Below are 15,762 nucleotides of genomic sequence, written 5' to 3'. Positions count from 1 at the left end.
CTGCGTCACACGTACAGTGCATGACTTTTATTTTTATTTTGAATTAAAAAATAATTAAAATATTTATATAAGATTTCATTTTATCTCTAGGGTTAACTTCTCAATTGAATTATAATATTTAGTAAAAAATATTTAAAATAAAATAAATTTTAATATTTATGGAGTATTATAGTATATTTAGGGGATATATTCATGTATTAAGATTTATGTAAGGGAATATTAATTTTTTTAATTCAAAATCGAAAAATAATAATAAAAAGAAATTCTGATATGTTTTACCGCACAGGGCGCGTTCCCTGCCTAAACCCTAAAATTAATCTTGGCGTCTCAGCTCTTCTGCTCTGAGTCCAAGTCGATTCGCGAATCCAATTAGCCTCCCGCCGCCGCCGCCCCCCTCAAATCCCTGCTCTCGAATTCGCTGTATCCCGTCTCAGTTTCCGATTTCTAAATGGCGTCCGCCTGGTTACCGAGAGCCTTGAGGAAACGGCCCATACTCTTGGCATCGAGACAGGTACGCTCCGTCTTTCGTTATTGGCGACGATAGCATGCGCTAGCGCTAACACGACTTCCACAAAGCAGTTTCTCCGCATTCTTTGCTCTTTACAAAGTTGATGACAGGGTTCATTTGTTTTTGTAAGTCATGAATTTGAATGTTCTATCTTGGTTAGGCATTGAATATTCATTTTCAAGTGATTAAGCCAAGGCACTCAAATTATCGGCAGTTTGGTGTATTCAATGAGTTCTCCAAGCAGTTGAAAGGGGAAGCTAAAGGGTAACATGATTTTTTTTTTCTCTTTTGATTTGCTATTGTTCAACTTATGGTACTGGCCTCACATGGTGCGACTACTGAGTCCCTTGCAGAAAAAATGGTACCTGATTTTAACCAATGGAGAAAAATGTATATAATTTAGCTGTGTTGGACTATTGCTGATTTAGCATAAATCTTTGTGATTTCAATAGTTAGTCTTCAAGGAGAATTTCCTTTTAAAACAATATGTCAATGCCAACTATGTTTTTTTTTAAAAAAAATCAACATGATACAGACGTTTTATCATATTAATTGATTGCTATACTCATTCCAATTTCTATTTGTGAATGTTCCTTTTCTCGTAACCTGTAACCAAAATATCAAATACTAGCTTTTTTGTAAGGAATGTTTATTAGGTTAGCAATTAGAGAGTAGCAATGGCAGTAAATGGCAAGGAGGTGTCTGATTTAAGTGAAATATAATCTTTTGTAAAAGAAATGTTGTGCAAGTTTTGGTTGAAAAATGGGAAGAAGAAATCATTAAATATTAGAGCAAGAATAAGTAGTGGGTTGCTCATACAACCAAAAGTTTTCTTGGAGAAATGGCAACAAGGAAAACCTATTACAATTGAACTCTCAAATCTCAAAGCCACATTTACTTACACTGCGGAAGGTGTTCTGTTTCTTTGGATTTGCTTCTTTTACTAATGTGTTAGTATTTCAGTTTTAACCTTTATCTTTTTCCATTTCCTCTTAGAGTATGTTTTTTACAGGTTTCTTCTGCTCTTCAATGGTAGAATAAATATGAGGAATCTTCATGCATTTTTCTGTTGAAATATAGATGAAAACCCACTTATATCTTTTGATGCTAAAGCTTGCTAGATAAAAGCTATAACACCTACTATGTGCTGTATTTTGAATTGTATATTTCTTTTTATTGAAGACAGTAATACGGAATTTCAACAATCTATGAGCGAATTAAGTGAGAAAATTGGGGTGATGAAGGAAGATCTCAAAGCAAGGTAATCTTTCAGCAAAAGATCTTTAATGTTTTTTTGTTAATTTGCTTACTGTGGTCACGGACTACTTGGTTAAGGCATTCCTTTTACCAGAAAACGGTTTGGCTGTTTATATGGATCTGACTAGACTATTGACTGCAGAACACAGAAAACCACAGAAAAATTATATAGGAAAGTCGATGATATCTGGGAAGAAGCAGAAACAGTATCCAAGAAGGTTGGTTCCATGGTTCCAGTTCTTATTCCTCAACTATAGATGATGACTGTTATCTTATTGCCACTTCATTTTTGCATATTCATATATAAATTTTGGTTAGTTTTGGTAGTTGAAATTTTTCCCATCATTATGAAGGAAATGACTTCCTACTTGTACACATATATTTATGTGCAACGTTCATATGAATGGTTCATTCCCATTACTTTAGCAAAATTATGTAAATGGTTCATCCTCATAACTTTGACAAACTATTTGTGCAGTCCATGAAGTTAAAGTATCTCTTGTAGAATAATGGTGGATTCTAGCCCTCAAATCATAATTTGTAATATGACATGTCTTTCCTTGTCCATCTTGAAAGATCATTAACCACTGTTTTTGGAGAATCTATCCTGAGATTTTAGATGTTAATTTTTGTGATGATTCATTGATCATCTATTTGCATTGTTACACTAATGTTTTAGTATATTTCTATGTATTCTAAATTATAATCCAAGCTTCTATTAGCACAGTTTAATTGTCCTCCTTATCTTCTCTCATCATGATTTTTATTAAGTAATATAGCCTTTCATCAGGTTTGATAGAGAAATAAGATCCATACAACTAATCCCAAATAGTGAGGAAAACATGGATTGTTGTTGTGTTGGTTATGATTTGATTAGGATCCACATATATTTCTCATTTCTCATGTGGTTGTTCCCACAAGTTCAATGATTAGGCATATCTTCTGTTCTTGGTTATTGTTTTCTTAAGTATGTTATTGTTTGTCATTCCTTTCTGCATTCATTTGCTTATCAGGTTTCTGAAAATGTGAAAGAGCAACTATCTTCTGCTAAAGAAGAGGTAATCAAAAACTGTTTATCTTTATGGTGCTAGTTATTCTAACATTAGAAACAGAAGAGATCTGTACTTTGTAGTGTAAAAGAAACTACATTCAGACTTAAATATGAGTCATCATGGTTTGATGAAGTTACAAACACGGTAATTGTAAATATCTGTTCTAACAGGAAGAAAATGTGACAACATAATAATTTGGATCTTCCAAATCAGTAGAATGTTACCCAGTAAATAACAGCTCTTCAAAACCTATCAAAAAGAGAAGAACAGTTATATAATATTGTAAAAGTAACACATGAAATCTTCTTATACAATATTCATCTTTCTTCTATTTTTTTTACTTGTCCAAGCGTATCCTGTTCAGGTTGAAGAAACCTTTGGGCTTAATAAGGAAGAACCTTCTAAATCTTCTTCCAGTTCAACAAGCACTTCCAGATTGAATGGTGAAAATAAAACAGAGACAGAAGCAGAAAACTCTGAGGGTAAAGACAAAGAAAACAAAGAATCTATGGGGCAAACAGAGTCACTCTTTGGGAAATTCAAGGACAGAGTTTCTTCAGCTTCTCCTAAAGTCTCTCAAGCTTTTCAGAAAATAAAGGAAACAAAGATCTCCAACTTAGCTATGAGAGGATACAATTTGGTGAAAGATGAGCTTACGGCTAATCCAAACAGCAGAAAACGCATGCAGTATGCATCTGCATCTGTTTCATCGGAACCAAGAAGTATGAGAACGGACATTACTGTTGTTCCTTCCAAGAAATCTATATTAGGTGAGAAATGGGAAGCATTCAAGAAGAAGGTAAAAAGAGAGCATTCTTGTGATCCTTTTCATTTGACAGAATCATCTGTTTCTAAGAAGCCCTAATCTTTTGCATTCTGTTTTTAAGAGTCACTTGTTCTTTTCAGATGCATAGTCATCCTATCTTTAAGCGATTAAGTGGCTATAGCCAACCAGTTGTAACAAAGGGACAAGAGGTAAACCTTTCTGAATATCTATTACTATTATTAGTGAACTGTGGTTCGGAAGTAAAAGCTAAGACTGTTATAGTATTCATAAGGATTATTTTATGCTGGCAGTTAGCAGAGGACATGAGAGAGCGGTGGGAGACAAGTGACAATCCTGTCGTTCACAAGATTCAAGAGTACTTTATCCGTTTGCCTTTCAAAATTTTATATGTTTTTTTGGTGGAATCTAGTAATTCCCACTTTTTAATTTTATTTTTTATTGATTTTTTTCTTATCACAATCCAAGGTGGGATTGACCACTGAATGTTTTACACCATAACTATGTTTAAACAAAGGTTTAAAAACTCAAGCCCAACTAAGGTTTTGGTCCCTAGCTAGCTCGAGATTTACTGCTTGTGCTGAGTGTTGGTACCAAATCTGTGTCAAACACTAGAAGAGAAGGGGGAAAGAGAGGTGGAATGGGAACTGTTGAGGAAACATCAAAATGATGAGGAGAAGCAAGAATTCTTGGATCAAATTTTGAAGGAAGTTTCATGTAGTTGGGTGTACCTTGCATCGATTATGGAGAATAAAACGGGGCCTTCATTGCCTTGCGTCAACCTCGCGGGTCTAGGGGAAGAGAAGGAAGACTTGAAGTGAACATAGTGTCACTGGTGCAAACATTATACAAAGTTTACAGACCTCGTGGATCCCACACGTCAATTCTGCGGTCTTAGAGAGCAGAGAGAAGCATCTAATGTACCTAGTGATGCTGGCACAAACGTTGCACCTTTCTAGCCCCGAAGAGTCCTCACTCTAACCTTGCAGATCTTGGGGTGGAAATATAAGCCTTAGACACTTCATTGTAGTCGTCACAGAAGGCATCAAAGGTGCCGTTTAATCAATTCCGGTCCTCATGAAAGATTCTTTCCTTGTTTGCTCACCTATTCAAGATTTTGAGGCTTCTCACATATCGACTGGTTGGGGGAACAAAAAGTTTGTATTGTGCCGACTGACTCAAAATGAGGTTATAAACCATGCTCTGAACCATAGTTTTAAATATTGTTCCATGTCGATTGACATGAGCGCAAAATCTCGTTGTGCTCATGAATAGCTTCTGATACCCATTGTGATCCTTTTGTTTTTGTCTCGAGCCTTTCCCCTTTATCGCGAGCTTCACCAGAGCTTCCTCCATCACAAGCTCCATTGGGTGTTTTTTTGCCTTCGTTGCAAGATATAGTAAGCTGTGAGCTTTTTCTATGACTCTCCACCCGAGCCGAAGCATCAAAGGACTTGCTTTCGAGCTGCGAGCTTGCAGTGATTTACTTCCAAGGACTAAAACATTGAATAAGTCCCTCTTCTTCTTCCTCCTTCCTCTTCTTCATTGCCCTCATCATTGGAGTTACTAACACCTAAACAAAATAGAATGGTACAATACTGAAACCATATTGTTTTGGTTTTTGTCAGAAACTTTTGAATGTGTTAAGATTTTAAACTGTGGTTTGAACTTCAATGTACATTGTGTTGATGCTGACTTTTTTGATAGTTTGTTTGACTTGCGTATGTGCTTGTGGTCTAACTAGCTTTAGGTGATTATTCTCTTGTTCATCTGTAATTTGTATGCAAATTGAATGGAAATCCAGTTGTTTGAGCATTGTTACAATCAGTGATTCTTTTGAACTAATATATCTGACTTTTCATTTGCTTGATATCCATTTGTTTTCAAATTATAACTAGTTAAATATTCTTCTTTTAAGCTTTTAACATGAGTGATTGTGCCCTGGACATCATTACATTTCTTTTTTTTCCCCATTCTTTTTTCTATTCATATAGTTGTATATGGTACTTCTTGAAATCCATGCATTCTTTTTCTCATTTGTTTCAATTGGTGCTATGGGACACACAATTGTTGAAGTTATGCTTCTTTGGAGGATGACATTATTTTGGACCATAGAACTATGTTGAAATTTGTTTCAACTGTTGAAAATTTTGCACTTTTGAATTGCTGGATTAAGCTTTTTTTAGTCTTCTCTTTCAATTTGGGGCACTCTATTTTAAAATGGATATTGCTCTTTATCACCGTCAGCATGTCCATTAATCCTAAGTATATATTATAAGCGCAGCTTCATTGATGCATTATTGGCCTAGGTTTTGGAAATGGATGGAACAATTGAAACATTTTTTATCCTGAATGAAAATCTGCATCCAATAAACTAATGAATATAGGTTCCTAGGGGTAGATTTGTTGATTCAGATTGTTAAGTAGCTTACCAAGGTTAATTGACAATCATTGGCAGGATTTTCATTATGTTACCAAAGTTCATTTGCATTCATTGGCAGGATCTCTAAAATTATATGCACAAAATCTTTCTTTTAATTCTAGCTGTCTCTCCCTTATTTTATTTTCTAATTCTAGTTGTTCTCTCCTTTTTTTATTTCATATTTGGCTTGATGGTTTAATTATCTACTTCAGTTTAAATGAAACTGTCTTTGGAGAAACTGCAACTGCTTTGTCTTTCAAGGAAATTAGACGGCGAGACCCGTAAGCCACAACTTTCATAGTTTTAGAGCATCTTTTTGTTTGACTAATCGCCTTAGTTCTTTATGGAATTTGTGTGGGCAAGGTCTTTTTCTCTGCCAGATTTTGTGGCTGAAGTTCAGGAGATGGTCAGGCCTGTTCTAACTGCTTACTTCAAAGTAATTTCTTTATCTTCTTGATAAATGTGATTTGCTTTTTTGGAAAATAGAAAATATCTTTAATTTCTTTCTTGGCTTTAGTTTTTTGTGGGACCTGAAACAATTTTTTCTTGTATAATTATTTTTTCATCAATCACAATGATGTGGATAATGTGCTGTGACATACAGGCTGATCTAGAAACATTGAAGAAGTATTGTACTCCTGAAGTCATTGAGCGATGTAAAGGAGAACGAAATGCATATGAAAGTCAAGGCATGTTTTTTGATAACAAGGTATGGAAGTGGCGTAAATTTATTTTGCACCTGTGCTCTGAAGGCCTGACTCCATGCTGCATCTATTATTTCAGGCTCTGGCTGCATGTTAGTATTGTATAATTACTATACCAGTTAGACGTGTCATCCTCGTGTCTTGCTCATTTTGCAGCTCCATTACCTTTTTAAACACAAAATCATCTTGGTCATCCTAGCATCCATCATTTAAAACAAATGGTTCCCTTTCCATCTAGTCTTTCCTCTCTTGAATGTCAAGCATCTCAATTAGGAAAACATACTATCAAGGGTCTTTGTAATAATAATTCTAAAGTGTTTTAACATTTCTCTTTCCATAGAATGTTCTATATTCTTTTCCTCAAGTGAGTATTCAGTTTTATTTGCCATTTGATCCTCTTAGATGAGATAAGTTTTTCCCATTGGCCATCAAGTTTGTATTTCTTGCCTTTTTATCTCAAGATAGGCTAACATTGCTTCTCTAAAATCACAGTGTGTCTATCTCTACCGATGCAACTTTTTTGTTTTTTTGACTTGACTTCATTATTCAACTTTTCATTCTCTGTATTTGAGTTAGTGTAGGTGGTGCTTCGTATTCCTACCTTGTTACTTCTAACGCCTTTTGCTACCATGATCTTTGTTCTTGATAAAATTGTCATTGCAAAACACTAAACCTAAGCGTCAGTATACTCTAGTAGTTCTAGAGACTTTGACCCTCAAGTTGCCAACTATCGTTCTAGATCCTATCTTTAATATGGATCCGCCATTGCCTATTGCAAATGTACTAGAAACAGTTCTGTTTCACACTCATTTTCTCGCTATTTACACATACTTTAGTATCACCTAAATGCTTTGCTTTCGTCCTTTTTAACTTAACATCCAATTCCTCAAATATCTTAGAGGCTCTATTGGATCTCAATTAGCTGCAACCGATGGTTATGATTGATAAGATAGATCATCTCCACTCTAATAGTATTTTGAAGATGGTTTCTCTCTTTGTAGGGAAGCTTACAGTGGATTGCAATTGTTAAATGCTATCCTAATGGTATTGTAGAGCAGTTGAAAACTCACTTATTAGCTACGCTATATACTCAGATTTATAGTGTAGCTATCTTGATACATTTTATTTGGTGCTTAAGATTACTTCAATTCACCTACCTTGGCCTTTCACTAACCCCTTCATTAGCTCCACATCAAATTTGTCGCAATCTTATTTTATGTGAAGCAACCTCTAAGGTTAATTGTGTAGGAGGGATTGAGCTTGTGAAGTTGAATAAATCACTGAATCAGCTGTGGTTTGGAAATTTTATTTCTAGTCTTTTTCAGTAGGACTTTTTCAGTATTCCATGACCATGATGCATATTTTAAATTATGTTTTGATAAATTATATTTTTTATTGCTTATGTGGATGCCATCATCATCACGAGTGATGATTCCATCCTTCGATAGAAGTATGCACTTGATACGCTTGAAGTAGGGATGTTAGAGACCAAACACATTGACACTCTCATGAATCTTAATGTTAGATTCATATTTAGATAGCGGAGTCATTAACTGATCTCGAAGAAAGTATAAAAGATTGGCGTGGAAATTAAATTACCTTGTAGTTATGAGACAGCACACCATTTGCAGTTAATGTGATTGTTAGTTTCTAGAAGTTCGATGTATGAGGAGCAACTATAAGAATTTTATGTGTTACCTCAAGAATTCCTTTGTAAAAGCTCTCTTATTCTAAGATCTAGGACATCTTCAAGTTGTGGATATATATTGATGCAAATAGGCAAATTCTCCTACAAACGACATACGATTATATCCTTGTAGGAAGTAATCTAATTTTATGGAGAAGCAAGAAGCAGGTTGTTGTGGTGAGAAGTAGACTATCGCAGCTAGGTCTATTCCAAAGGTTAGTATAGAATATGATATTAGCAGTATGTGAATTATCTTGGACATGCTTTCATAGAGCCAATGAAGCTCAATTGTGACTATTCAAACATCACGCACATAGTCTCTAATCTAATATTTCATGAGAGAAGAAAGTACATAAATATCGAGGCCGCTCCATCAAAGCGTAGTCAGTTGAACACCTCATTTGCCAACTCCAATTATTAGCAAGTCAATTTACTTATCAAATCCTTGAAGGGCCTAGAATTATGTCTTCCTACAACAAATTGAGGTTCTACGGTATATATTTGAAGCAGCTCGTGTTACAGGCCAAGGATCCTAAATATAAATACTAAAGACATAGTTAATTTGGTTTCCCCTGGAGTTACGTGTAATGAAGAATGCTTTGCAATTTCCCTTTATGACATCCTGCGTACACTTTCAACAAGTTTTCCAAACTTTGTCTTATCATCAATTAGCATATTGTTTGGTGATCTCATGGCTCCTAATGCATTCAAGTCTGCTTAATTCATTTATTATATTGATGTATTCAGCAACACATTGGTTTAATTTCTTTTTTCCTTTTCTCTGTCGTTGCAGATTCTCCATATCTCTGAAGTTGATGTCCGGGAAACTAAAATGATGGGTTCTTCCCCGCTAATAATAGTAGCTGTGAGAACTTCGACTGAACATTCAATATTACTTTGTTGAAACATTGTTCGAATAGGTTAATAGCCATACAGAATGGTTTTACATACCTAATTGACATTTCTGTTTGAAATTTTTGTAGTTTCAAACCCAACAGATCTACTGTGTGCGCGATAGAGAGGGCTCGATAACAGCCGGAGGGAAGGTAATTTTCTCGTTCCAATTGTAATTAATTATAAAATTGTATTGTGTTTAATGTTTTTTTTTTCAATACAAATTGGATTATTTTTCTTAATTTGTATCGGAAGGGCAATCCTTCCGTTCATCTGTTGATGATAAATTTCTCAAAAATTTATTAAGCCAAAATTCTTATCAGAATAATTCTAAATAGTTCGACTAAAAAGGCCAAAGTCCCAAGTATTTCGGTTCGGCTGTAGAAAAATTTGTTATTTATGATAATTCTGATTTTCAGGATTCAATTCAGACGGTACTGTATGCATGGGCTATGCAGCTGATCGATATCGAGGAGCTAGGCGAAGGAGCATATTTCCCACAGTGGAAGCTCCGAGAAATGCAACAACTGGGCTTTCAGGCACTTATCTAGAATTCACCTTTATACTGGTTTTGTTGGAACCAAAGATGATTTAGAAGATGCTGCTTTATCGCGCATAGGCAGTGCATGAGCAAGTGAAGATGTGATCGTTTTGTAGCGGATGATCATGTGGTTTCTCGTTCTAATATTCACAATCGAGGCCAACCTCTGATGTAACCCAGCGAGGAAAGGCTATTCTATTCTTTTTATAATGTATACGTCAAATAATTTGATCATCAATGCATTTGAGGCGATGTATAATGTTGGTGGAACGCGGAAACTCATGCACGTTGAACAGCTCATTCAGAACATTATGATGGATAAGGATAAATTTTGAACGAGCGTGTTTTTTTTAAATGTCAAAGACTCTTTGACATACTGTTACGATGCATATTTGACATACTCATCAAACATTCACATTTTAGCATCTATCAAATAAAGGGCGCTATTTGGAAAAAACATGTTCTTTTGATTTTTACCTAAATTTTATTATAAATTTTAATGCCTTTACTGCAACCCTCTTATATAAATCGTGGACCTCTGTAAGAAGTTTGACCACCCCTCAAATGTATAGAAGATCCTAAGAACAATCTATGGGTGCACAAAAGGTTCTCGGTAATCCAAGTTTGACCCAATTTGTATTGAGTTCCCAAAGATAGATAACTCAATCCTATCTGGTTGACATAATTAGATGAGAGTTGTAAAGAAAGTCATTATTGGTGGATGGGTTGATTTCCTATTTTTCTTAGTTCTTTGTCTCACTACTATGATGCATCTTTTAGGGCACCTATAATTAATATATAAAACATAAAAAATGATCTTTTATGGAGAAAACTTATGTACAATTTATGTATATTAAATTCACATTATCATGATTGAATGTTCTTTCTTAAATTTATTTTTTAAATAGTTTTGAAATAACATGAATGACATATTTTCTCTTCGAAAAACATTGTAATACTTACCTTTGAAAAAAAGATAAGTTTTTAGTACCCTTCTATTCTTGTATCAATTTCTATTTACCTCATCCATGTTGGTCTTGGGACGGGTTGGCGGGGACGCTGGGGGCGAGCGTATTTGTCTTTTGCCATAATTGTATCAATTTCTATAAGTATTAAGATTTTTTTAAAAAAATAATATGTTTTTCAAAGTAATAATATTTTTTTTCCTTTGTATATTTTTTCATATTTCTAAAGATTTTCACAGCTAATTTCTAAAATCCAACTATAACTTTAAGAATTCAATTGAAATAGAAATGCAATTAATTGATATCGTTGATAGTTGACTACTTCATTAAAACAATTAACTATGGTAAATAGTCGCTACTTAGTTAACAAAGGGTCAACTATCTAAGAAAAATAGTAAGATTATCACTTCTTTGATATAAATTCATAAATTTCTAGTTAGTGGAGTAGTAGCTCTTGATAATTTTAATTATTTGTTTAATGAAGTTATAGATCAAAAGTTAATCTTAAGGGAGAGTAGGACGCTACAATTTGAATAACATTTCTATGTTCTTAGGGAGGTTCTATATTTTTACACGAGATGATCTTTCACTTCTATTATTTTTTTAGGGAGGTATTTAATTTTTTGAATTGATTAATTTTTGGAATGATTGACTCAGTTTTATAGTTTTATGACAATTTATTATCAAACATCAAAATAAATCATGAAAAACTTAGGAAGACACATTCAAACGGCAGATAAAATATTATAACAGGTATTTCTATCTTTGAAAAGAAGTTGGAAAAAAAAACATAAAGAGACTTACGGATAATCATAGGATATAATATAAAATAAAATATTCCTAATCATCTTACTATCTTACTATCTTACTATTTTATTAAAAATCTCTCTCATTTACTAACTAACTTTGGTGAAACCTAAAATGAATTTACGTTAACCCCTTTACTAACTAACTTTGGTGAAACATAAAATGAATTTACGTTAATATCCTTTTTTCTATTCACACAAAAAATAATTCTAAGATTTATTAGTAATTCCACAAGCGAAACAATCAGTGATCTAGAGTGACTCAATTGCGGTGTATTATTATGAATTTTTCTCATCATTAATTTTCTCTGATTGTTTTATATAAAAAAATATAGTTCTCTTTAGTCCCACATCTTAGAATTGACAACACTATGATCAAAGAAGCTTCTATAAATATTTTAGGCCGACAATGTTAAAAAATATACTTTTCTTAGTTGTTTTTACTAAGATAAGTATAATATTAAATTAAATTATTTTTTTTCATAAAGAAGTCCGTTGCAGTAGATTGTTGCTGGGATTCTCTTTGTTGCTGGGATTCTCTGTAGGGCTGGAATTTTTTACAAAATTCCCGACCCTTCCCGACTCCCAACCCGTTCTCATCCCGAATTGTTCCCGACCCGAATCTTTCCCGACCCGTGTGGTCGGGATTTTTCCCGACCCGACTCAAATTCGGGAAAGGAATCGGGTACACAAGTTCTACCCGACGGGATTCCCGACCCGACCCGAATATATTAATAATAATTTTTAATTCAATTTTTTTAAAAAAAATAATATAGAAAATTAAACACGGAAGTATGAATATGATTTTGAAAAACACAAAAAAAAAAGTAAGTAAAGTAGTAACAGTAAACTAGGGTTGTTAATTGTTTACACGTCTCAAATTCTCAAATCTCATTCACATATTCACTCCTCGTTCACTTCACGCCACACGCGACACGTCGTTCGGCCTTCGGCCTTCTCCCTTCTCTGTTCGTCGTTCGCCCTTCTCCCTTCGTCGTTCGCCCTTCGTCTTTCATCGTTCACCCCTCACCCTCGCGGTCTCGCCCTTCGCCGTTCGCCGACTTATTCCACTGGAACCCTAGCCCACGCCCACACCGCCACACACCCACACCTCCTTTTCGATCGATCCGCTGCTTCTGCTTGTCCATTCGAGAGCTCTCTTATCTCTTCCATTTCTCCGCGTGTTCGGCTACAGCGCCCCTAACAACAGTGCAAGCCGCGCTGCCTCCTCCGTTCCTGTAACGGGTCTTCACGGCTGACGTTTCCCTCCGGACCCTCCCTCTCTTAGTCTGTGCTCTATTTGCCAGTAAGCCAAGGCAGCAAAGAGCTACATTAATCTATAAAGGTATTTGTCAAAACTCATGATGGTTATCAGGTTATGTATCTGAACCCCTTTTTGGTTATGTATCTGAATTCTGGAATTAGAAATGTTTAAGCCAAAGTGAAGGTAGACATAGAAGTGGATGTTATTGTAGAAGATATTATGAAACGTCATGCATCAGTAGAGTACTAGAGTTATACCAAGCTGTTGCGGCTATGGAGTCAACAACGGCACATAAGAAAAAAATACTTTGATACAAATTGGACATTCAATTTTTGATGGAACCCGTCTTCCTGAAACCATTGACATCTTTGGAATAATTTTACTAGTTATCACAGTTCCTTGTTGTCTGAAAAATGTTCAAATACTACTCGCCGTTTAAGTTCCTTTTCAGTTTTCATCTGTCTTTTTGTCCATTTTGTTTCCCATATGAAGATCATAAATGGACAAATTTTGGATTCTCTAGTTTCTTTTTATATTGGAGTCTGATCATTTTAATGTTTTTAGTTTGATGTGGTTAAAATGTATTCTTGGTAACCTTTCTTCCTTTAAAATGAATCCAAGATATAGTGAATAGGAATGTAATTTCTAGTTGTTCATTGTGATATGTCCAATAAGTATAAATGGATTATGGGGTAATTTTTTCTTATAGTTATCAGATTGCCTGTGGATTTTGGTCCTAGATCATGTTGAATTTTGTATGGTTATGGTAGTTTATGGAAATATCTCGGTCAATTTTTTTTTGTTATTGTATGACTAGTGTTCAAGTTACTAGCATGAGTATTACTGTAATAACTTATGTTTGATGTTATTGTATTTCTATTGTTCTTAAATCTTACTCAACTAGCATTCTCTTTTTAGTAATATTTGAATGTTTCTAACTATGCAGCTATCTGATTCTGAACGATATTCATATTATTGTTATATTGTAGTCGTTCATAAGTTCATTCATGGATGCATCTAGCGGAAGTGGTAGCTCTCCTTCCATCACTCAACCTCACACAGTATCTCCATCCAAAGCATCGATCATTCATGAGGAAGTAGTAGATATTGGAGGCAAAAGGAAAAAAGTAGCGGATGTATGGTCACACGCCAAGAAAATTATAAGGAGAAATGACAAAAATGAGATCACTGTTGTTGTTGCTATTTCAATTATTGCAAAACTGAAGTTCCTGCCCATAGCAAAACACATGGGAATAATGACATTGATGGACATGTGAAGAAATGCAAAAAGAATCCTCATAATACGGTGAAGTCAGGTTATTCTCAACCAATCTTAACACAGTCGTCCATGAATAATGCTTTGACACCCCACATCTTTTGCCAAAAAAAGCTTGAAGATAAGGTTGTTGCATTTGTTGTTAAAGATGAGATGCCATTTAGGGTAGTGGAAGGGGCAGGGTTTGTAGAGATGATGAAGGAAGCTCAACCTCAATTCAAGATTCCCAACAGAAAGAAAATTGCATCTCTTGTATGGGATTTATATGCACTGGAGATGGCTAAGATAAAGAGCGTCATTGGTGCTCAAAGGGTAAGTATCACGACCGATACTTGGACCTCAATTCAGAATATCAATTACATGGTAATCACAACTCATTTCTTGGACAATGATTGGAAGTTGCATAAGCGAATAATAAATTTCACCAAGATTATCTCTCACTAAGGAGATGACATTGGCAAAGTTTTATAAACGTGCTTGAGCGATTGGGGGATAGATAAAGTTTTCACTATCACAGTTGATAATGCTAGCACAAATGATAAAGCGGTGGAGTACATGGGAAAAAGGCTAAAGGAAATGGGCACTCTATTATTTGATGGTAAATACTTGCATTTGAGATGTTGTTGCCATATTATAAATTTAATTGTCAAGAATGGGTTGAAGTTTCTTAATGAGTCAGTTGAGTCCATTAGAAACTGTGTGAAATATATTCACTCTTCTGGGGCACGGTTGGACCAATTTAGAGAGTGTGCTATCCTATTGAAGATGGATAAAATGTCAACGGTTCCAATGGATGTGCCTACGAGATGGAATTCCACCTATACAATGCTTTTTGTTGCATACAAGTTTAAAAAAGTGTTTGGTAGGATGGCAGAGAATGTTCAATTTGTTGAATACTTTGAAGAGGTAGACGGTTCAGAGAAGAAAAAGAGAGTGGGACCTCCTATGGAAAAAGATTGGGAGAAGGCACAAGTCTTTGTGAATTTTCTCAAAAGGTTTCATGATACTACATTACAACTTAGTGCTACCAAGAAAACTATATCACCCTTGATTTGGGAGGAAATAGTTGCAATGAGGATGATCATTGATGAGACAATACTTGACACTACTGATCCTTCATTACAAGAAGTTGCTAAGAGAATAGAGAGTAAGTTCAATAAGTATTGGGGTAATCTTGAGAAGGTGAACAAGCTTGTTTTCCTAGGTCACATTATAGATCCTCGTTATAAACTTCAAATGATTGGGATCCATTTGGGAGATATGAAATTGGATGCTAGTAAAATACATTCCTTTGTTGACAGTTTAAAGAATTGTCTAATGGAGTTGTATCATGCATATAAAGGGAATTCACCTTTGGATCATATTAATGGGATTGATGATGGCGATGTAGATAAAGATTTGATGGGAATGTATAAGAATGATCCCATTAAACTAAACTATCATTTGAAAATGGCTCAACTAAGAAAAGCTCAAAAACAAGCAGAAATAACCAATGAGGTGGACAAGTACTTCTCGGATCCTTTTGTGAAATGGAGCTCAAACTTCGATATTTTGGAATGGTGGAAAGGAAATACAACGACATTTCCAGTGTTGTCTAAGATT

At 34.8% G+C, this 15,762-nt stretch overlaps 1 protein-coding gene across 2 annotated transcripts; it reads left to right on the top strand.

The window, feature by feature from the left end:
* The first annotated feature begins 285 nt into the window (after positions 1–285).
* Positions 286–10,188, top strand: LOC122009184 (mitochondrial import inner membrane translocase subunit TIM44-2-like). 2 transcript variants are annotated; one of them, XM_042565236.1, is made up of 14 exons: positions 286–511; positions 669–772; positions 1,695–1,769; positions 1,908–1,983; positions 2,779–2,823; positions 3,182–3,616; positions 3,724–3,792; positions 3,895–3,959; positions 6,236–6,304; positions 6,387–6,459; positions 6,628–6,732; positions 9,208–9,279; positions 9,398–9,460; positions 9,728–10,188. In XM_042565236.1, exons 1-14 carry the CDS (start codon positions 449–451, stop codon positions 9,857–9,859), a joined length of 1,446 nt encoding a protein of 481 aa, XP_042421170.1. In that variant the 5' UTR covers positions 286–448; the 3' UTR covers positions 9,860–10,188. The 2 variants fall into 2 exon arrangements, with proteins under 2 accessions (XP_042421170.1, XP_042421171.1); XM_042565237.1 differs by having other exon boundaries at positions 496–511; positions 1,691–1,769.
* Positions 10,189–15,762: the final 5,574 nt, after the last annotated feature.

The sequence above is a fragment of the Zingiber officinale genome, chromosome 8A, assembly GCF_018446385.1.
Source record: "Zingiber officinale cultivar Zhangliang chromosome 8A, Zo_v1.1, whole genome shotgun sequence".
NCBI classification, from domain to species: domain Eukaryota; kingdom Viridiplantae; phylum Streptophyta; class Magnoliopsida; order Zingiberales; family Zingiberaceae; genus Zingiber; species Zingiber officinale.
This window is presented reverse-complemented; position numbering and strand designations above follow the sequence as displayed.